Source organism: Cydia amplana, chromosome 16 (assembly GCF_948474715.1).
Source record: "Cydia amplana chromosome 16, ilCydAmpl1.1, whole genome shotgun sequence".
Lineage (NCBI taxonomy): Eukaryota > Metazoa > Arthropoda > Insecta > Lepidoptera > Tortricidae > Cydia > Cydia amplana.
In genome coordinates this window covers 2,145,779-2,169,904 of record NC_086084.1, presented here as the reverse complement: position 1 = coordinate 2,169,904, position 24,126 = coordinate 2,145,779, and the positions used below count along the sequence as shown (strand labels likewise).

General features: G+C 39.1%; 2 protein-coding genes across 2 annotated transcripts in view; one reads left to right on the top strand and one right to left on the bottom strand.

Moving 5' to 3' along the window:
• Window positions 1-6,167, top strand: part of LOC134655424 (CD109 antigen) — a 52,903-nt gene extending 46,736 nt beyond the window's left edge. The window contains exons 28-32 of the mRNA XM_063510891.1: window positions 775-936; window positions 2,645-2,838; window positions 4,212-4,386; window positions 5,708-5,813; window positions 5,950-6,167. Coding sequence (XP_063366961.1) covers window positions 775-936; window positions 2,645-2,838; window positions 4,212-4,386; window positions 5,708-5,813; window positions 5,950-6,134 — 822 coding nt within the window. The 3' untranslated portion in view covers window positions 6,135-6,167. The remainder of the gene's footprint in view (window positions 1-774; window positions 937-2,644; window positions 2,839-4,211; window positions 4,387-5,707; window positions 5,814-5,949) is intronic.
• A 3,320-nt stretch (window positions 6,168-9,487) lies between these two features.
• On the bottom strand, window positions 9,488-10,324 carry LOC134655246 (ER membrane protein complex subunit 7). Its single transcript, XM_063510694.1, has one exon. The coding sequence runs from the start codon at window positions 10,220-10,222 to the stop codon at window positions 9,554-9,556; it is 669 nt and encodes a 222-aa protein (XP_063366764.1). The 5' UTR covers window positions 10,223-10,324; the 3' UTR covers window positions 9,488-9,553.
• Between the last annotated feature and the right edge of the window lie 13,802 nt (window positions 10,325-24,126).

The following is a 24,126-nucleotide window of genomic DNA, read 5'->3' as shown; positions in this document are numbered from 1 at the left end:
GGTTTATCAATGGCATAGACAAGACATCCTCTAGACTGAGCATAGTAGCGCTACCCCCTCTGCCACAAATATATACTCCATTTTCGAGTAAGTGTCTTTGTGTGACGTCCGTGTCTTGGAACGGACCAATCACGGCACGGGACTCGCTCACCTCGTCCCCCGCACCCCAGTATTTTTGGCAGCATCGGTTTCATGAAATAATTGGTCTAAACTCCGTCTAGAGGATTCCTAGTCTATGATCAATGGTCAGCTAAGATTGCTGGTTGTACACGACTCATACATTATCGCCGCCACGATGGCTGGGCCTTTCAGGTATACAGTCAAGGAATTCGATTTCTGTGCCACTTCGCGTTCCTTGTCAGAGTGACAAGGGATCTAGGGATCTCATATAAGTTGACCGTACAATAAGCTGGTTTCCTTAGCAGACATATTAGATACTTCTGCAAAACGATTTGTTACCTTATCTTATAAGTTAGTTTGAGAAATGCCTTTGATCCCATTTAAATCCACCCACTTTTAATTAGTTTTGCATGGTTTTTGCCGGTTTTAAAACCATTGAAAGCACAAAACATGTTCAGTCAGATTTATTTAATGTATTTTTCTTCTTTGATTTTACTAGCCTATTTTAGGCCGTTTTTTAGCCGTTCAACGTCGCAGTCATCTCGCCCGTCGTGACCTGATGAATGGAGGCAACTATTTATTTTGATTGTGTGTGGAACAGTTGATTTCCCAATGAATGATTGTAATCTTAAGTTAATGTTATGTAACGCACAGGACACGTACGTGGCCCTGCGCGCGCTGATCGAGTATACCAACCGCAAGCGGCTGCGCGACGTGTCCGCGCTCACCGTCACCGTGGAGGCCGTGGCGCTCCAGGGCGCCTCGCGGGTGCTCCACGTCGAGAACAACAACCTCGCCGTCATGCAGTACATCGACGTGAGTACCTACCATAGAGAAATAAAGACAAGAGTGCTCACTCCATACATCAGTTCAGACTATTAATTTCAGTGTTTACATCTAGCATCGAGTAGCGGAACTATCGGTACTGCTACTTGACAATAGATGTAGCACCGACCGGAAAGTCTTATCTCAACAGCATAAGACTTTCCGGTCGGTGCTACCATCTATTGTCAAGTAGCAGTACTGATAGTTCCGCTACTCGATGCTAGATGCTAATAGTCTTTTTGTTACTAAAACTGATGTATGGAGTGAGCACTCTATGTAGTTTTTTCTCTATGGTACCTACATCCATAGACTAGGAATCCTCTAGACTTGAGTTTAGAGCAATTATTTCATGAAACCGATGCTGCCAAAAATACGGGGGTGCGGGGGGACGAGGTGAGCGAATCCCGTGCCGTGATTGGTGCGTTCAAAGACACGGACCAATCACGGCACGGGATTGACTCGAAAATGGAGTAAAACTACCGTATAAGTGGCAGAGGGGGTAGCGTTACTAAGCTCAGTCTAGAGGATGTCTTGTCTGTGCCTACATCACTGCCCCACTATATTTGGGCCTCGGCCGTGTTGCCTCGGGCCAGGCACGTCTCCACCGACCGAGCTGCTTCGCGCGGCAATTTCCTTGCGAGGCGGCTCGTTCTGTGTCTATCTAATAGGTAAGGCCACAAACTAGAAGTCGCCTCGCAAAGAAATTTCTGTGACGCGACTCGTTCTGTGTGATCCCGCCTGATCACGCAAATATTTGTTATGTAATTTGACGAACTTATGACATGGGACACAGGATACTTTTTATGTCCGAATTTATACCATTTTAGGCTGCGTTTCCACCAGAGATCAGCGACGATGTGTAGCGAGGCATATGTTTGTTAAAAACCAATAGAATCGCTTCATTATATTACATATTTAATGGCTCTTAACATAATGCGTAAACGTGGAGTCACGGGACAGGCTTAGCCTAGTGTGATCCACAAAATTGATACATATGTAATTGCCAGATTAAAAAAAAAAAAAATTTACTTTTTACTTTTATTATAGTTCATTTTTTTAGCATTAGAAATAAGGTAATAAACAATCTTGATGTGTCTTTTAATTGTAAAACACATTTTAAAAATAAGTTACGGCAAATATGTAACAATTATGAATCTAATATGATCATTTATATTCTTCTGTATTATATAAGTAATAGTTTTTGATTTTTAAAAAGCGTTTTTCAATTAAAAGACATGTCAAGATCGCTTACCTTCTTGCAAGTTCTTTCTAATGCTAAAAAAAACAAACTATAGTTTTCCTCGCTATTGCTTCTAAAGAGGTGAAATGGGGATTGGAAGTTAATATTCACGTATTAGAAAGAGAAGACGAATTTAACTCTAAATACGAAGTATACTGCCCTGCTAAGCCGAAAAGCGCTATCTCAAAACAAAATTCGTTGCTAACTTATACTTTAGTTTCTATAGCTGAGAATTCCATTTTCAAAATCATTTGTTTTTGAGATAGCGCTACTTGGCTTAGGCCCACTTGCACCATTCCACTAACCCGGGGTTAACCAGTTAAACCTGGTGTTTCCATGGTTACCAGTACAAGTTGACACTGAGTAAACGGTTTAAACGCATAACCCCGGGTTAGTGGGATGGTGCAAGTGGGCCTTAGGGGGGCAGTATAGTTGACAACAATTATTTTTTTCTACCAGATCCCAGAAGCCTGGGGAACAGTGAAGGTGGCGGCCCGAGGCGCCGGCTACGCGATCCTGCAGATGTCCGTCACGTACAACGTGGACATCCCCCGCTTCCAAACCGACCCGCCCGCGAGGGCCTTCTCGCTAGTGGCGCACGCGCACTTCTACGGGCGGAACCAGTCGCACATCGAGTACCAGGCCTGTGCTAGGTTCGTATATGAACCTCACAATCGGTCAACTGTCAAACAAATCGAAAGACAGCATGCCTCGCATGGAAGTTGCCGCGCGAGGCAAGCGCACGCGCGGCTTGATGCCTCGGGCGAAGCATGTCTATAGTTAAAAAAGGCGTGCCTTTTTATACCAGACCGACCCGCCCGCGGGGGCCTTCTCGCTAGTGGCGCACGCGCACTTCTACGGGCGGAACCAGTCGTACATCGAGTACCAGGCCTGTGCTAGGTTCGTATATGAATCTCATAATCGGTCAACTGTCAAACAAATCGGAAGACAGCATGCCTCGCATGGAAGTTGCCGCGCGAGGCAAGCGCACGCGCGGCTTGATGCCTCGGCGAAGCATGTCTATAGTTAAAAAAGGCGTGCCTTTTTATACCAGACCGACCCGCCCGCGAGGGCCTTCTCGCTAGTGGCGCACGCGCACTTCTACGGGCGGAACCAGTCGCACATCGAGTACCAGGCCTGTGCTAGGTTCGTATATGAATCTCACAATCGGTCAACTGTCAAACAAATCGGAAGACAGCATGCCTCGCATGGAAGTTGCCGCGCGAGGCAAGCGCACGCGCGGCTTGATGCCTCGGGCGAAGCATGTCTATAGTTAAAAAAGGCGTGCCTTTTTATACACTTAGTGAATTTGTAGAGGAATTCATTTGGTAATTTCTAGAAACGTTAAGATAAATTATGCAGTTCTAACGCGGTTTATGGATTGCATTACACTCCATCAACCAGCAATAAATGAACTGATCAACTTTAACGAACTGTCAACGTTTTCATACAAGCATAATTTTACAGATTTCAATGTCTCGATAGAAAGTTTGGTGCACTATCAAATCAACGTACTAGATTTTTATTTTAAAGCGTGTTTTCAATTACGGCGTCGTCAAACCAAGTCGAACACTTTATTTTTTATTTTATTTTATTTAGAAAACCAAACAGTCATATAAACATATCAAAAATACAACACAAAAGATGTACTGCAACAAAAGGTACAATAAAAAAGACCTGGAGGTTCATAAATTATAAATTATGTTATGCATCTAGACATATCAGATAGAAAAAACTGCTATCAGTACTTAGGTACTAAAACAACTTACGTTTAACTATGGTTTTTGAATTTTGAAAGCAATCTATTTCGGAGAGATGTTTATTATAGTAACTAGGAACTCGTAACACACTAGGGACACAGGTTAAAAATGTCAAATGTGTTATACTTGGTCAACCAGATCTTGACAGTAGAAAAAGGCGGCAAATTTGAAAAATGTAGGCGCGAAGGGATATCGTCCCATAGAAAATTTGAATTTCGCGCCTTTTTTTACTGACAAGATTTGGTTGACCAGCTATATTTGTTTAGCTGGACGTACCTAGAAGAGTCCCCCCGCTCCGGCATGGCGGTGCTGGACGTGGCTATCCCGACCGGCTACATGATCCAGCAGCAGCGGCTGGACGCGTACGTGCTGTCCCGACGGGTGGCCTTGCTCCAGCGAGCCAAGTATCTGCCCACACAGCTGCTATTCTACTTCGACTACGTGAGTACTTGTTACCTAGAAGAGTCCCCCCCCCTCTCCGGCATGGCGGTGCTGGATGTGGCGCTTGGTACTTGGTGCAGCTGTGTAGCTGCTATTCTACTTCGACTACGTGAGTACTTGTTACCTAGAAGAGTCCCCCCCCTCTCCGGCATGGCGGTGCTGGATGTGGCTATCCCGACCGGCTACATGATCCAGCAGCAGCGGCTGGACGCGTACGTGCTGTCCCGACGGGTGGCCTTGCTCCAGCGAGCCAAGTATCTGCCCACACAGCTGCTATTCTACTTCGACTACGTGAGTACTTCCGACCAGGGATGTTGCGAACATCCGCATCCGCATAAAATCGATGCGGAGCTTATGCGGATGCGGATGTCGAACAAGTCGGTACAGGAACGTCTTAGCGGCGGCGTAAGTGCTAGGTAATTTCGTCATTACCTACAACGAAATCGTCTAGATCCAGAAAAGTCGGCGAAGTTACTGTTTATTAAATATAACGCACCTATATTCTTGCTCAAATACTAAACGTTTGGTTTTTTTTAATAAAAAATACTAAAAATGTAATATTTGACGTTTTCTAAGTACCTAATCTTGACATCCGCATCCGCGTATGTGAGCCTTTAAAAATCCGCATCCGCGGATGTCAAAAAATCTGCATCCGCAACATCCCTGCTTCCGACATATACAATTATACAGTCTAGTCCCCACGTTATGTCGAAGAGAGATTTCAACATATACCCTGGGTTCTGTGCGAAATATCATGTCCACTGACGTCATTTACAAATTGATTTCTGCTGGGTCTTCTTTGTCGTATCCATGAGGCTGAGGGACGTGACGACCGTGGACAGTTGGACACTTCGTCAGTGCTCTCAGCCTATCTTGGAACCAGTGTCAGGCGTGGCTCACTCCACGATTTCGTCGCGTCGCTACAAGTACATGCGGGCCACACCTATTTTGGTGTCTAGCCGTAGTAGTCGGGCGCGCGCGGCTATATCTCAATATCAGACTTTATGCATTTCGACAAAGTTCACGATGACGCGCCGCGCACGATAGGCGTGACGTTAAAAGAGTTAAAAGCGATAGTTATCGTTTAACCTTTTGGACGCCAATGACCGATATATCCGCACCGTAGGTTCAACGCCAAAGACCGATTAATCGGTCACAGACCACAGAGCAACATCGACCTACGTGCATATACATAAAGTTCAACATCACTTCAATGATGTGGCGTCTGAGTGACAGCTTTTGTGTTTGACACGGCGTGGAAAAGGTTAAATTGTGTAACTTATGTATTATGTTAAATTTATAACGTAATGTTTGTCTGCAGTTGGACTCTGAGATGACGTGTGTAAACTTCACGATCGAGCGCTGGTTCCCGGTTGCCAATATGTCTCGCTTCCTGCCTATTCGAGTCTACGACTACTACGCGCCCGGTATGTATAACGTCAACCACTACCAACGTAAGCCACTTTAGCGTACGATTTCAAGAAGTATTGTTGACTAAGAACACCACTAATGAGTGATCTTTTCAAATAAAACCATACACCAAATAATGAGTGATCTTTTCAGAGCGCTATAACGAGACAATCTTCGACGCGTTACCCACGTACCTGCTCAACATTTGCGAAGTATGCGGCTCCTCGCAGTGCCCATACTGCTCCATATATAACGCTGCGACGCGACCCGCCGCCGCAGTCACACTACTGCTCGCTCTCTTTACTGTGGCCAGACACATACGGGGCATTGGCACGTAACACGTATAGGAAATATAGGTACTTGCACCATCAAATAATATACCATTTTCACCTCAGCAGCTCGAACAAGGGTACTTTGCTACTTAAAAACAGTGAGCAAACAATGAGTGAAACAAAATGAGCAAAATGCGACTTTGCTCACTCAGTGAGCAAAATGCGATTTTGCTCACTGTTTTTAAGTAGCAAAGTACCCTTGTTCGAGCTGCTGAGGTGAAAACTTAATTGTTGGTATATCTTAAGAAAACATGAGTGAATAGAGGTAAGTGATGAAGAAGGAATACATTTTTCGGGTTCTCTAATATGTTCTCACTGCTGAGGTGAAAAGTTTTGTGAACTACACGAGATCAAAGTTATTTACATCTCGTGCGCTTTTGAGTCCCTTACTACGCTCAAGATTCTAAATTAAAATTAGAATCTACTATAGAATCTTTTGCTTGCACGGGACTCAAAATAAGCACTCCAAGAAATATCAAACTTTGATCTCTTGTTGTACAAATAACTATTGTTTATCAATGGTTAAAATGCCACTAGCGCTTTCCAGCGTTAGCAAAGTAACTCGGCGTTACCCGTTTATACAGGGTTAAACTGTACCGTATAACACATTGATTGCCGAAAACCCGACTATCGGGTATTTTATGATTTCGTTCCCAGGCCGGACGATCCGATAGTCGGGATCGTGGTACTACAGCTTTATATGACGAAATTTTTGTGGCCTGACGCGGATGTCTTCTTTGGCTGGGTGGCAATGAATGTGATAAGTTAACTCGAAGTTAGAGAGAGAAGTTAACCGTTTATACTATAAAGGATAACTTCGAGCTACTTGGCTAACCCTGGAACGCGCAAGTGGCCCTAAGTGTTTTTTAGAACATGTTATTTAGAGTGTTTCCACTTGAATGTGATCGACAGTAAATAAGATCCGATATAGTAGTTTGGTACGTGAAGGTGAAATGTTCTAATTAGAGAAATATATCCCTTTTATATGAAAGACTTTTGTATGATTAAGCTCGAAAATAATGTTTTATAGTCGTCAAGGATAAACATTTGTTGGCTACCTCCCCATAAACTATACTATTAACTGCTGATAGGATCTATCAGTAAAATTGAAGATTTTTTACAAATGATATAGCACTACTAAAATATTTCATGATGGTATCTTATGCATGTTTGAATACTTAACTTAGCTCCAGTGAATTAATTGTCTGTATTCTGTGCCTGTTTTGACTGTATTTGAATCTCAAGTAGTTTATGTATAATTAAAAAAGTACTGCTTATATTTTCATCGTCCATTAAAACATCACCAATACTGTACTTATTTTCCTTTATGTTAACGTGTAACATTTTATGTAAAAAAATATAGATTTAAGATTACAACCATATCAATATCAACATATTATTCTGTCATATGTATTGGCAGCTGAAAGTACCAAGGCAGTTGTTTTAATATGACTATGAACTGCATTTATGACCTTTGATTACTGGTAGTTTAGAGTAGAATCTCTTTGTTATTGTATAGTTTAGATGATTTTTATTAACCACCGTTTGATATTAACTTAACAATTGTATGTTTTAAATTTGCTTTTGCTGTACTAAACTATGCCTTCAGTATACTTTTGTCTAAAAGTGTTCCTATAAAAAAAGACATTTCATTTTCTTTTTCCTGCACCTGTCTTTGTAGACGTAAGAAATATAGCAAACTGTCTATTACCTGACCTTGTCCTATTCATTCCAAAATATTTAGTAGTTAGACTAAATCAGACTAGGCTTAGTTTGTACTTTCTTGTTCACGCTCCGTGGCTGTTGAGCCATTTAGGCTTCTAGCTAAATTGGGCATTCCATAGCGTAAGTATTGAACAACCAATTTAGCTAGGACCCTAAATTGCTTAACAATCGTGGAGCGTGATAGTACATCTGTACATACCAGTCAACGTGAATGTTTTTTCACGGCCATCGACATCTTGAACTTCCCGTTTTTCACACATTATCAAATTTTAATCATTTTAGTTGTAGGTTATAACTTTTATACTTGTCTTTTGTTCTGCCGATGTTCGTTTCGTTGGTGCTGTCTGCATTTATTTATTTATTTTCTTTCATTTTAACGTAGTCTCCAGATATCTTTTATATCTTAATATACTGCAACATATCTGAATTGATCATTCTAAAACTTCTAAATAGAGAGAAATGGTTTAAATTATTTTTAATATGTAGCATAAAATGCAACCTTGCCTTTTGGACAAAAAATGGATGGCATTACAACCAATTAAACGTGTATGTATATAATTTTAGATCTTAGTATGTATGCCTAGATGTAAGAATTCTTTTATTATTTTCCCTTTGTCATTATGACGAAAGAAAACATTGCAATACTGAATCACATGTCAATAACATTGCCTTGTTAGTTTTGTATGAAAATAAAATTAAATCACAAAATATTTTTGTAGAGAATTAAAATTACGGAGTTATAATAGACATAAATTAGGTAGATTGTTTGTGATCATTTATGTAAAAATTCTAATCAAACTAAAGACAATATAAAATAAACATGGTATGTTGTAATTCAAAGTTGATGTACAAAATGTAATCTCCCGTCCAGGTGTATCTCGTCAAATATAAAATATATTTAATAACATATTATGGAATGAATCTCAAGCTTCATAATGTTACTTAAGTAGTTTCCGTCCAAATTACCAATGACTGATTTTTTATTATTTTTTATATGTATTTGTGTCTATTTAGGTTGTACAACTCGTACATGGTTAGTAGGAATGAAATCTCAATTTAGATTTTCATAGATTTATTTCCAAATAAAAACTTTGTGCAAATATCTAAACATGTGTGTTTGTTTACAATTCAAAACTTCCCCCTGAATATTTACATTGTGGTATCCCTTTCCATAAAAATAAGATCCATACAGTAATTGTCAACAAGAATTTGTAATACACAGGACTACAAGTCATAGTGTCCGACTGAAACACCAAAACATGTTTTTTTGCCGAAACCGAAACTTTTATTAACTTAGACGAATTGCATTTTATAGCAAGTGAATTTTACATAATTGTAATGACACCAGTTTACAACTTAAATATCAAAGGAAATTAACCACAGCCAAACAAAATTACTAGACGTAAATCTGCTAGAACTTACTTGGTTTTTATAATCAAATTTGGATGGACAGTGTGAAATGTTTTTCCCAAGTATATGAGTACTTAGCAGAAAAAAGAAACTGGTGTAAGCAAAAATAACTTAACACTTTTCCAAAGACAATATCAGACCACTAAAGATTCTGTTGCTAAAGATACACAAATAAGCTAAATATTATAGAATAACTGGATCACTGTATTTATAAATAAGGGTCATTTTAAAATGATTACTATTTTATTCAGCAAGAAAACTACACAATAATTCATGATAAATTAATGAATCTATTGCCTCTTCTTGATCTGCTTAGCTTTAGCAGTAGGTTTGGGGGCACCTCCGCTAAACAAGTTGGTAAACATTTCTGACATCTCCGGCATCTCACCCATCTTCGCCAAATTGCTAATCTGCTTCAAATCTTCTTTGGTCTCCGGATCGTTCATCATTTTAGGCAGAACCATGATCAGCAGGAGCGGGAGAACCATCATGATCACCATAGGGTTGAACAGGAAGTCGGTCAGCCTCCATTGTTCGCGGACTTGGAAATATCTGAATTTGGATAATACCTTCATGCGCAACGGGTAAGGCACTTGTATTATTTGTGAAGTTTGCACGAAATTGACTTTCCTGGCGCGGTATTTGCCTTTAGAGTTGATTTCAACGCGCACGGGTTCGTACATGTAGTCCGGGTGGACGGCTTCGACGATATAGGAACCCGAAGGTACATTGTGTATGATGAAAGACCCGTCATCGCGTAGGAAGCCGATGTACTCGCCTCCGTTGACGTGGATGCGCGTGTCCACCTGCCAAGTGCCCACGTTAGGCTCGTCAGCGGGGAACACTCGGCCTTCGATCACGTATCGGCCGCTCCCGAGCTCTTCTTCGACGGGGCTGGAGACGCATATTACAGCCCCTATTGAACACAAGAACCCAACAAGCGGAACCGCCATTAACATTTTGTAGAGATTGATTGACTAAGTCACTAAATTATTTGCTCTTGTATTCTCACAAGTTTGTTGTTCTACGATTTATCATAAATTTTTACTTCTAATGCTACAGTACAGATAATTGAGATAATATCAATTATCATAGTCTCAACCTGTCAACGTGACGTGATAATAATATCCTGTCTGACACTGACAGTCTATATGGTCTGTGGTCTATGCTGGGCTATATATATACTACTTGGTCAACCAGATCTTGACAGTAGAAAAAGGCGGCAAATTTGAAAAATGTAGGCGCGAAGGGATATCTTCTCATAGAAAATTTGGTTTTGGTTGACCCGACAAGATTTGGTTGACCATCTATATATATATATACCATCTAAAGTCCGTCAACCAAATCTTGTCAGTAGTAAAAGGCGGCAAATTTGAAAAATCGCGGGTTAGCAACACTGTGTTCAAATAATTCCAAAACGCGTGTCATCTGTGTTTTATCTGTGGAATGTGGATCGTGAATGACAGCCGTCACCTTATTTGTTTTCATTTGGTTTTCATTCTGAATCGTTTCTGTTTCAAGAGATATTTCTGCTGTCACCATTAAATACCAATACATTAAATAAGAATAAGCAAAGCTAAGGGGCCTACAATGTACAATCATGCTCGTTGATGGTAAACATTACTAAAAATTGAGGTTATGACAAGTATTGGAAGAACTCTTTCGAACTTTTAAGATTATGTTCAGTTTTTTTGTTTTAGGGTTAAAAGGCATAAATAAAATTAAAACGTATGCCTAAATCTATCCAACAACCGTCCATAGGCCCACATGTCTAATATTTTCAGCAATCAGTTGTGACTATTTACAAAGGTAAACCTTTTAAACAGTATTAAGAGCCTTGATTATATCGCCGTTCTTTCGCAATATCTACCTAATCCATACATGTTTGTTGCAGGATTAAATCTTGCCCAATATAAGGCGTTCGTAGTAGGTAGTATCTTTTCAGACAATACTTACCTATGGCCTTGGAGGATACAACTAAACGGAGTAGCCATTAACAGGCTTTCCCCTCTGTCGAAAATAGGCGGCCAACGGTCATACACAATGTATGGACTGACGTTTATCTGACATGGCTATTTTTACGTTACGCATACATTTGACGTTCCCCTCCCCCGCAAAAATCGGCAGACTGTTTTGTACAGAAAATTACAGACATGGCGTCTCCGTTTGATTATATCCTCCAAGCCTATGGCGGTTTATGTACGTGTACAACGCAACCAAGTCGAAAAGTGACCCTTATCTTATTTACCTTTAAATTAAATAAACACCCAAATATCAGTTGTTTTATTTTTAATATGTATATTGTACAATATATACCAATCAAAAAAATTACACAGGTATGTCATATTCATCCAGAACAGTACACTAATTTACATTAACAAGTGGCATATTATATTGTAAATAACAAATATATGCACTATCTAATTATCTGCATTTATGATTTTATTTTAGTAAACTAGAAGACATAGATAGGGAACAAAGAGAATATAAGCACTACGATAGAGTTGTTTTTGATATCTTCAAATTTGTTCATCATTTTGATTAACATTGTTTTAACATCGCTTTTAAATTGTCCGTCCATGTTTCAATTTTTTTCAATAAACCGCGTGCATGAAGTTATATTTTTTAAACTGGAGCAAGTTGTCACTTTTTTTGCCATACTAATTTGAACCTTATCACTGAGACAGAAAGTTGTTCGTACCAGACTAGAGAAAACGGTCCACTTGAGATAGAAAAACCCGAGCCCTGTGTCTCACTCGCACATGTTGCCAATGTTAAAAAGATACCATTGTGGTAGAATATATCAATAATCTACTGAATTTAATTACCTTCTTATACAATTTTAGTGCTTTATTCAGATTACAGTTCTGATATCTTTTAAGTAGTTTGTAAATAATTATGATGCCAATATTATTAACTGATTAAACCAAGCGCATACACAGCAAAAAAAACCTAAATTTTAGTATGGTAGAATTTGTACCTAGTAACTTTAAATATTAATTGGTATCCCCAACTTGATGACATTTTTTCAAAACACGTGAATGCGAATTTTCTTAAAAATTGTGAAGAAATGTTGTGTTAAAGGTTGTTGGAGTGAAATAATTGCTAATTGTGGAATATTGTTTCACAAGAAAGCCACAATTATTACATTTTACTATAAAAATACAAGACAACATTGTCAAACTCATTAGGGTGACTATGATGTCGGCACGTTGTGAATCGGTCTCACAGAATTGTTATTATTAACGTAGGTAATGTAAAAGTAAGTTTAACTTAATAGGTATTATGTCTTTATTTCGGCATGTTTAATTTACGATTTGTTATAGAATAAATTGCCAAAATATAAAACCAAAGTGCTTAACTCATTAAATATTACAGACTCTCATTTATACATAATATTTTGTTACGGAAAAGGTGTGTCAAATTGTTTATATAATTAATATAATATATGCAATCGATTCTTTATAGGTAGGACACATTTCCGTCAATAGAAAAAAGACACCAACTTTAAAAAAACGTCATATTTGCTAAACAGATCTTCAATGACGCTTACACTTAAAACAAGCAACAACGGTTGCACTCCGGGAGTGCCGATAGAAATGAAAACTCACCTCACTATGTTACCGACGCCCGGTAACACGATACATACGTTTAGCGGAGGTATTCTATTTATTTATTATATATTATTATCATTCTCAAATAAGACCACACTTTTTCATTGACATGTTTATTTACATACTGCCATGACAACGTCAAATTATTTGAACATAGGTACACCGAAAAAAATATGTATTTTGCATGAAAAAATAAGAATTTCTCGTGTAAGTGAATATTATGTATTCTTATGAGAAATAAAGATCTTTAAACCTAAGAGTCTTGAAAAGGAGTCCGCAACATAAATGTCAAATAACATTGAGTTTTTCTTTATTGATTTAAATGCCATTTAAATTATGAGTGGCCACCTTACGGGGCTTCCGGTCACGTGATCGCCTTACGTCCCTTACGGTCACGTGATCGCCTTACGCTGTCTCCAGTTTATCATATTTCCTCACCTCAAAAAGTGCCCAGTGCCGCTAAAGAAGTTTTCACTTCAAAAAGCTGAAGTGGACAAAAGGGAAGCCTACCTTTATGAACATACCATGAGTGAGTGCGAAAGAGGCCGACTACAAATGAAAAAAAAAACCTGACTACTTAAACTTTCACTTTATTTACAAAATGACACACCCTACTGATATATTCCATGTTATGTTATCCTAATATCCCACATACAGATGTCTTATGGTCACCCTAATTAGAACGAGATGCAGGGCTCTAGTTTGACTTCTCATGTGGACACACTTTTTGGTCAATGTACTCGATCCAGTTTATTAACTCTAAATCCGTGACCGCGTGTGACAATTTGAATTGACGTACGCAGGGCGCGCTCAGCGGAAAAAAAAACTGTTGGTTCGATGTACATTGCTGCTTTTCTTAGCGCAATACTGCTCTTTGAGTGTTGCCCTACTTTAGTTTGCTTTACATTGCTACTGACAAGATTTGGTTGACGGACTATATATATATATATATATATATATATATATATATATAATAATAAAAGTGTTACCACACTATCGCAGCGCACCGCGACCTTGGAGCGTCGCACCTATAAGTAAGAGCGAGAAAGAAATATCTGTTTCTCGCTCTCACTTATGGGTGCGACGCACCAAGGTCGCGGTGCGGTGCGATAGTGTGTTACCACTTTGTTTGTTTGTCAAAGGACTGTCTCATTTCAAACATACATAGAAAGAAACATACTATCCTTGTCTTACACTAGTATTAGCGCCCAAAAGAAAAGGATGAGTATAGTTGTTTTTTTTTGTTCTTATTTACTGACAATTTACTCGATATCGATCGATTAATATCGAAAGCCGTATCCAGACGGGCTGATCAAATCGACCCATTTGATCAGGACAATAATTGGCGCCAATCTCATATAGCGTCCACACGAGTCATCAATTTTAAAACTCCGGCTACACACTTGACGAAGTAGGCAGAGCGGACAACATTACGGGCACTAGCTTCGAAAATTGGAATTTTGTGTCCGCACCTGCTGATTCGATCGGACAATTTCATCAGATTGGCGAAAAATTGTCTTGTCTGGACACGGCTATTATTGTACCTCTATGGGCGGGACTGGCCGATTTATCAAACTGAAGTGTGACCAGTATGTTGAATAGTTTAATTTCCCAAAAGTAGGGTAATTGACGCCCTATTGATTTTGTATAAGTAGGTACGTATTTCAAACTAGTCGGTACTAGTCGGTAGGGTAATTGCTTGAGAATACGAGTAAGGAGATTGAAGACGCTTTATGACTAATTTTTACTGATAATTTTATTACGATTGCCGATTTGAGTAATTTACTTTTGTTTAATACCAAATAACTGTAGAGTGTAGTTAGGTAGCACAATCGAAATAGGACAATAAACTTCTATATCTATAGGACTATAAATTTGGTACGAGCATATATCTTAATTAAAGGTAAATTGTTCATGTCTACACCGTTTGACATTTGGGGACCATAAGGTAACATTCAGTAATTATGCTTGCATATTACGCATTTCACACAAGACCTACAAAATCATAAATACATTAGGTACACACATATCGAACATAAAACAGTGGTAAAGTTAGACTAAGAAAAGTCTGCAGCGATTTTGATAGCCCACGCAGTGCAAGTGTTATTTACACGTCATAAATTCATAGAAGTTTGACGTTTAAAATTACACTTTCACTGCGTGGGCTATCAAAATCGCTGCAGACTTTTCTCGGTCTGACTCTAATTATTTTTATTTAAAAATAATTATTTCACCATCGGGGAAAATTTGTGTTACATAATGGTATCACTCGCCTACACGCACCCTTGTGAGTTGTCTTTGCCACCATTGAACCAGTGAATCAGTGACTTTCTCTCTATTAATATCTTAAAGCCCTTGCTACACGGTCGCCGACAAGCCTTCTAACCGTCTGACCTTGGTCTGTCCTTGATCAGTTTTGGTCAAATTTTGTTGGAAACAACTGTCTACACGGTCCGTCCAGACCAAGGCCACGCGGTCTGAGGGGCTTGTCGGCGACCGTGTAGCAAGGGCTTAACTGCGTATTAAATCCACCCGATCTTTTGCAAACATGACGGATAAAGATTCCAGGAATCAATTAAAATCGTTGAAGTCGTCGTATGAATTGTGCCCTACCTGTAAAAAGCCGTTAATAAACAAAGAAAATCTTAAAATACTTCGCAAAAAATGGATTAAATGGGGTGTGGTAGGTGCCATCGCGACTGTTGCAGGTGGGGCGATAGGAGCTTGTGTGTTGCCACTTTTGGGATTCGGATCTGCAGGAGTAACTGCAGGATCTCTCGCTGCAAGTTGGCAGGGACCTGCCGTGGCGGTAAGTTTGTACAGTCACGCTCCGCGATTGTTACGCCATTAGGGTTCTAGCTAAATTGGACATTCCATAGCGTAGGTTGGAACTACCAATTTAGCTAGAGCTATGACCCTAAATGACGTAACAATCCCGATGGTGACCAGAGCCCGTACCATGAGGTCCATGAGTCACTGACAGTCAAAACGGACGTATACGCTATCGAGAACGTAATTTACTTTCTATACATCTCGCTCGCGCTAATATGCGAGTAGCGAGATGCATAGAAAGTAAATTACGTTCTCGATGGCGTTTATGTCAGTGCCAAACTGGTGACTGTACAATGCATTTCATTTAGGTACGGTACCTATTGTAAATAGGTAATTATAATTTTCGGTGTTTTAATAATTAACAAGGTAATAAACATTTTTTTCAGGCTGGATCAGTGTTCGCCATATGCCAATCATTGGGTGCTACTGGGCTTGGAATCTTGTTATTCGGCACAGTTGGATCAGTCGCTGGTGGAGCGGGTGCTCTTGGGTTGATCTACAAATATCGGGAAAAGTTTGAGTGGTGCTCCTGTAATTAGTATCTAGACTATCTAGTCTAGTTGAAGTGAAAGCGTTCAATGTAATGACATAATAAAATAATAATAATATATTTAGAAGAAGAAATAATAATATTTTAATCGATTTTTAGTAAGTTGTATGTATTTATTCATTGGTGTTTTGGGCAAATGAAATAAATAATTATTAATCAACATTTGAATTTTAATATCCAGTATGTATTTTTTTCCTTCATGCAGTAATTTACAATTTCAGTAGAAATTTAGGTGTTCAGTAGAAGAACGCAGTTGTGCTCAAGCAGTGTGCTCCTGAGTTGTGTCCCAGATTATATAATAGTTCGTTGTGTCCCGTATTAGCGCCTCCTTTCATACCTCTTCTAACAACAAACGCGGCATGTTCTATCTTAAACTTGGAGGATACAACTAAACGGAGTAGCCATTAACAGGCTTTCCCCTCTGTCGAAAATAGGCGGCCAACGGTCATACACAATGTATGGACTGACGTTTATCTGACATGGCTATTTTTACGTTACGCATACATTTGACGTTCCCCTCCCCCGCAAAAATCGGCAGACTGTTTTGTACAGAAAATTACAGACATGGCGTCTCCGTTTGATTATATCCTCCAAGATCTTAAATGAAATGAAAATGGGAAGTAGGTACATACAAAACAAATAGATAATACTTATATCGGCAGATACCGACAGATAGATTAAATTAGAGTAATATAACGCTAAGCACCACAGTCACCACACACGCCAACGATACCAAAATATATATATATATATATATATATATATATCGTGGGGATGCGGAAAAACTTACATGCACTGGTTCTGCGTTTTCCTCCTTATAGAGTCTCCAGTCTCCACTGATTCGGCGGCACTTTATTTTGTTGTATGTATACTTAATTATAGGGATCCCTTTGGTTTCATTTTCTTCAACACACAATATTATCGAATCGAGTTTTATTTTACATGTATTGATGTGACATGTGACATTTTTTCTCTTTTTATTATCGCCTTGCCGTCTATATTGAAAACCCGACAAGGAGGTCAGAATTCATAGGTTAAGTATTTAATACGTGGCGCAAACATTCCCCCGGCCTTGAAAGGAATAGCTTTCAAAAAGTTATTTAAAATAAATCATTTACTACATAATAGCATCCTTATTGCTCAGAGAAAACTAAATTGACATAAACATATGAAGCCTCCATAACTTGAGAGAGATAACTAAATACTAATAGAAATATGAAATTATATTATTGAGAAGGCAAAGGACATAATTTGACCAAAGGTCTTTTAAGTGTGCCTGATTTTGTTTTAACCAAAGCAACTCTGGCAATACCGTCCTTGCCTGGAAAGAGTTGAGTTATAAGACCTAACGGCCAATGTAGAGGCATAACATTATCTTGAAGGATGACTACAACAGTTCCTTCCTTAATAGGCTGAGAAGGAGTATTCCATTTTTGTCTGGTTTGCAACGTGTGCAAATACTCATCGCGCCACCTCTTCCAAAATGATTGCGTTAAGCGATCTAATAATTGATATCTTTGCAAAAGATGATCAGATGTTACCTCCGCAACAGACGCAGCTGGAAGATATTTCAATGGAGTAACATTAAGAAAATGAGCTGGCGTCAATGCGGAAGGTTCAGCTGGATCAGAGCTTAACACGGATAGCGGTCTAGAATTTAATAAAGCCTCAATTTCACATAGAATTGTCATTAATTCCTGAAATGACAAGATTTGTTTACCTATCGTACGAAACAAATGTGATTTGACGCATTTAACGTTACTTTCCCAACATCCTCCAAAATGTGGAGCACTGGGGGGAATAAATCGCCAAATTATTTTATTGGCTGATAGTTCAGTTTCCCAAGCGTCTCGATACTCATTCGCAAGGAAATTATGAAGTTCTTGCAAATATGTATTGGCTCCCTGGAAGTTGGTTCCGTTATCGCTGTACATATATTTTACAGGACCACGTCTGGATAAAAACCGCTTAAATGCTGACATAAAGCTTGCTGTACTTAAGTCAGTTGCAAGTTCTAAATGAATTGCTCGCGTTGTGAGACATGTGAATAAGCACAAATAAACCTTTTGACTCTTCACGCCTCTTCGTCGAACAGGTGTACAATACAACGGACCAGCGTAATCACAGCCAGTATGTATAAAGGCTTTCTCAACTTGATTTACCCTGCACGCTGGTAAATCTGCCATCATTGGGGAGTTAGCCTTTGGCTTGGTCCGGAAGCAGTAATTGCATAAATGAATGCGATGACGAATAATACATCGAGCTGCTATGATCCAGAATCGATGTCGTATAATAGATATAAGAGTTTCAGGTCCTGCATGTAAATGGTGTCGATGATAATAATCGACCAGTAGGTTAATGATGTGATCACGACGTGGCAATAACAAAGGATGTTTATAATCGTAATCTTCATCAGAATTACTGAGACGTCCTCCGACGCGAAGGATTCCATCTTGAATAAATGGCTTCAGGCTTGCTAAAGCTTTTGTAAACCCTTTTTTCAGGGTCATATCTAAAATATGTTGACTGAAATAAACTCTTTGTAGAGCTCGTACGATTTCTAATTCGGCTGCTGTTAAGTCATCAGCACTAATAGGGCCTTTAGGTAATCGTTTTATAAATTTTAAGATATAGGCAACTGTGCGTACATATTTAACCCATGACGAGAACCGTTTAGACAAATCATAAATTAAGTTGTCGTTCGAATTGTCACAAGTCACTAAAGAAACCGTTTTTTCTTCAGGAACGTTGACTTCGTCTGGTATAAACGCCTGAATCGGCCATTCGTTTTTCGGGAGTTTCATCCATGGAGGGCCTGATAGCCATAGAGGATGGATCACCAGTTGAGCTGGAGTTAAGCCTCTAGACAGGCAGTCGCTTGGATTTTCTGTTCCCTTAATATGATAAAAATGATCGCTTGATAAGTTATCTTGGATCTTGGTAATTCGATTGGCCACAAAAGTTTGCCATCGATGAGGCGACGAATGAATCCAACAAAGTGTCACTGTTGAATCGGAGAAGGCCAACACAGAGTCGATTGGGTATCTGGTTGAGTAGGTATCAACCACCCTTTTTATAAGTTGTGACAATAGCAATGCTGCGCATAATTCCAGTCTTGCTAGGCTGACAACCTTCACGGGCGCTATCTTAGATTTAGCGCAAATTAAATTAATGACACCTCGGTCATCATTAGGAAAAGTGACGTAGGCATAAACCACTCCACCATAAGCTCTTTCACTAGCATCTGAAAAGCCGACTATAGTTAATGAACAGTTTTCAATGACACCAATATGTCTGGGAATGCTAATGTTAGATAGTAGCGGTAGTTCACCTTGGAACTGTTGCCATTGGCGTACAATATGATCAGGCGGCAATTCGTCCCAATCAATTTTCAAAAGCCATAACTCCTTTATTAGAAGCTTAGCGAACACAATTACAGGGGCAACTAGGCCCAGAACATCGAATAGTCGAGCTACCGATGAAAGAATGTTTCTTTTACTACACGGTCGATCGTCGGGACTAACCTGGAACTTGAATACATCTTCACCAGGATACCAACGCAGACCTAAAATCTTCAACGTTGTATCATCGTCGAAGGTGACACTTTGGGATAAATGTAGTCCTTTCGGTATTTCTTTCAGAACAGCTGCAGAATTTGACGACCACTTTGCCAGTTGGAATCCACCTTTCAAGAACAAATCCAGCAGTTGTTTAGTCGCTTGCATAGCTTGGTCTTCATCAATAACGGAACTGGCTACATCATCCATATAAATATCACGAGATGCAATTTCCTTTGCGAGTGGGTATTTATCACCTTCATCAGCTACTAACTGTTTAACAGTTCGCAGTGCCAGAAAAGGACTGCTACGTAGACCGAAGGCTACCCTATTATACTGAAATACCTTTATAGTTTCTTCAGGATTAAACCTATAAAGTATACGCTGATAAGGACGATCCTCCCCCCGTACGTCAATACACAGATACATTTGACGTACATCAGACGTGATAGCAATACCAAACAATCGTAAGTTTAGGAGAATGCAGAACAAGTCAGCTTGAAGACTTGGTCCTGCGTGAAGTATGTCATTTAACGATAAACCGCTTGTGGTCTGTGCACTAGCGTCCAGCACAATTCTAACCTTTGTGGTTATTCTGTCAATTTTGACAATTGCGTGGTGGGGTATGTGATAAGCATCATTTGACTTATCATTTGGAACCTCAGATAAATATTTTTTATCAATATGTTCACGGATAACTTCATCATAAGCTGGTTTTAATTCAGGTTGCTTGACGAATTTTCTTTCAAGCGCTAAAAATCTGCGTTCAGCAGTCTTGTAAGAATCGCCTAAATTGCTTGGGTCCAATTTAAACGGAAGTGCTACTTCATAACGTCCGTCTTCCAAACGATTGATTGTATTCTTGAAAATATCTTCAGCTTTTTTCTCGTCTGGACTATGAATCACTCCTCCATCCAAATCTTCAATTTCCCAGAATTTTTGCATTAAATTTCCGACATCAACCGAAGTAAAATACCCAGCTGCTGAGTAGGAAGCGTTAACTGCGGGAGCATCGCCTAGTATGATGTACCCCAGTGTAGTTTCTAAAGCGTCAGGCAAACCAGGCTCGTTTTCAATTTTATCTGACATTAACAATTTGGTGAATAACTTAACACCAAGAAGTACATCAATTTCACCTGGAATCGCCCAAGAGTCATCTGCTAGATGTAAATTATCAAACAGATCAGTTGCAGATTGATCAATATGACAGGTCGGTAAATCAGGCGTGATCTCATCTAAAACAAGCGCTTCGATAGTATATTGATGTTTAGGATCATATCTTGACCTAAATGTTAAGTTGACATTTCCTCGGATGGGTTGTGTTATCGTTGTTCCACCTAATCCATTTATTGACGTCACTGGGCTGCTGTGTACAGGAAGACCTAAATTCTTGCAGCACTTCAATGTAACGTAATGTTTCTGTGATCCTGGATCCAGCAGACATCTCAAAACCTTGTCCTTGCCGTTACGCCCACTAGCGAGTACCTGAGCAGTGGCGAGAATTTCCGTCAAGGGTGATGTAGTCTGTCCCGATGCCGAATGAGTACATACAGAGGCACCGTTGTCCTTTACGGATGAACTTGTGCTAGCTTCACTATCATCCTTAGATGAAGACTTGGACTCGTTGTTATTCATTGCAGGTTTTGAGTTTTCGAAGTGTAACGTTGTATGATGTTTGCCTTTACATTTACGACAAGTTTTCTTCGAGGAACATTTCGATGCAGTATGATGCGTGTTCAGACAATTAGTGCACGCGTGAGTTTCCTTAACGAAATTAAATTTTTCGTTAGGCGTGAGTTTCATGAAATTATTGCAATTATAAAGTTGCGAGTGATCATTACTCTTGCACATAGCACATGAACTTCCGTTGTCATGCCCTTGCGTGCTAACATACGCTTGGGGCGTGCGAGGGAGGGGAGCTCGCACGCTGCTAGTGTTGGCAGCGGAGCCGCTTTCAGCCTTAGTTGGCGTTCGTTGCGATGTCCGATATAAAATCTTCACTTGTTCCCTAACGAAACAAATGAATTCGTCATATGTAGGCATTGTAGAAGAATTCCGAATAGACATCTCGAAATTCTTTGTGGTATCTGAATCTAATAACTTAAGACCCAGGTGAATGAAAATAAAGTCACTTAAGTTTTCGAGCTTGAGTTGTCTTATTGCTGAAATAGTAGCAGCAAACGAATCAATTATTTTTTCTAAATTAGATGCCGAAGGACCGTTGATGTTGACAGGTTTCATCGAAAACAGCTGGTTTAAATATGACGTAGCTAATGCGCGTTTATCATCATATTTCGCGATCAATGCTTCCCAAACTGTGTTGTAATTTTCTGCGGCAGGTATAACTCCCGCACAGATCGACTTTGCCTTTCCTGTCAAATGACTAAACAAATAATGAACACGCTCAGAATCCGTAAGTTTTTTATTCTCATGTATGACACGCTTAAATGTTTCATAGAAGAATGGGAAGTTTTGAATATCTCCATCGAAAGAAGGAAGTTCAATCCGAGGGATTTTAATGGAGTCGTCCTTACATGAATGGCTCGAATCCCTGGATGTCGAAGGGCTCGGAGCAGGTGCATCAATTTTTGAAATTTGACATTTGATTACGCAGTAGAGATCTTCAAACGCATTCATTGCGTTGTAGTTGACGATGTACTCCGGGTCCAACTCCAAGTTCAGAAGATTGACTTCATCCATCAACTCTATAAATTCTTTTCTCAGTTGATCGACCAATCGAGCTTGCGCGATGAACTGCGAGAAAGCCTTCTTGTCACTGCTTAACTTTGGAATCATGTCATAAATATTTTGTAAACGCATGAAACATTGAGCACGTTTTGCTTCCGCGAGCTTAAGTCGCGTTGCCATGGTTACCTAGTTATTACTATGACAGCACGAAAAAATATGAACAATTGTGCTAAGATGCACAAATAATGATAAATTATATTCAACTTGTATAATACCTTAATGCAAGTCGAAGGAAAATGAAGTAAATACGAACGTTCCGCTTGTATAATACCTTAATACAAGTGTAACCTTCGCAATAGGTTAATTACAGTTTATGAAAAACTGAGGCTTTCAGGAATAATTTACCCGTAGCTTTCAGTTTAGTTGAGTGTATTTAGTAACTTAAAATACACTGAAATTATATAACGAAAATGGCATGCAGAAAATGTTCCGTGAAAATTATGTCACAATATGACAGTTATAAAATACGAAATTTATTTGTAACGCATTTATAAGGTAGCGTGATGAATAATCCCACACGCTACGCGTAAATGAAATATTAAATAAAATAACAGACAATAAAAATAAATTAGTTTACTGACCGTACTTTGAAATAGAATTATGACGGGAACATTTTTTTGAAAATTAAGAAACCGAAAGGAAATCCGAAATTATATTTTGTACCTACGCGATTCAGTGAGCAACAAGGTTATTATGTAATATTTTTAAAGGTAAATTTGGAAACCGGTTCAAAGGCCAAAAAATGGGGATGCGGAAAAACTTACATGCACTGGTTCTGCGTTTTCCTCCTTATAGAGTCTCCAGTCTCCACTGATTCGGCGGCACTTTATTTTGTTGTATGTATACTTAATTATAGGGATCCCTTTGGTTTCATTTTCTTCAACACACAATATTATCGAATCGAGTTTTATTTTACATGTATTGATGTGACATGTGACATTTTTTCTCTTTTTATTATCGCCTTGCCGTCTATATTGAAAACCCGACAAGGAGGTCAGAATTCATAGGTTAAGTATTTAATACGTGGCGCAAACATATCGCTTCGCTCTCTGTCCAGCATCTACACTGTGAGAGAGACGAAATGTACCGAGCGATCGCAAGGCATCTGCAGTTTTGGATATTTCTTAATCTCAATGAAAATAGTTGTAACTACAACCAACGAACTAAGTACATATTAAGATGGGTTTCGTTCGTTATGAATAGAATAGAAAGAGTCCGGTATTACGATAAAAAACCCCTTTAATCACATTTTCGTCTATGGACAGTTCATAAATGTCAGGTTGAAGCGCGATAAATAATAATAATATATATTTTTATTCAAGCAACATGGCTCATAAGGCATCAGTGAAACATAAAAAATTACAATTAAAATTAAAATACAAAATTGCTTAGACACTAGTGCATGCGATAAAGGCTTTAGTGTTGAGTCGCTCACTCGTGAGGCACCTCATTTGTACCACTCATTTTGTTAATTTGTCGCAGTACTTCGTACCGCAAAAATGTCTTACTTCACTCCTCTATTCATTCACACACGTCAAATTTCAAAAAACTCTTATCCGTTC

Excerpts from the sequence above, each read along its gene's own strand:
- LOC134655246 (XM_063510694.1), bottom strand. The coding sequence starts at position 10,222 with ATGTTAATGGCGGTTCCGCTTGTTGGGTTCTTGTGTTCAATAGGGGCT.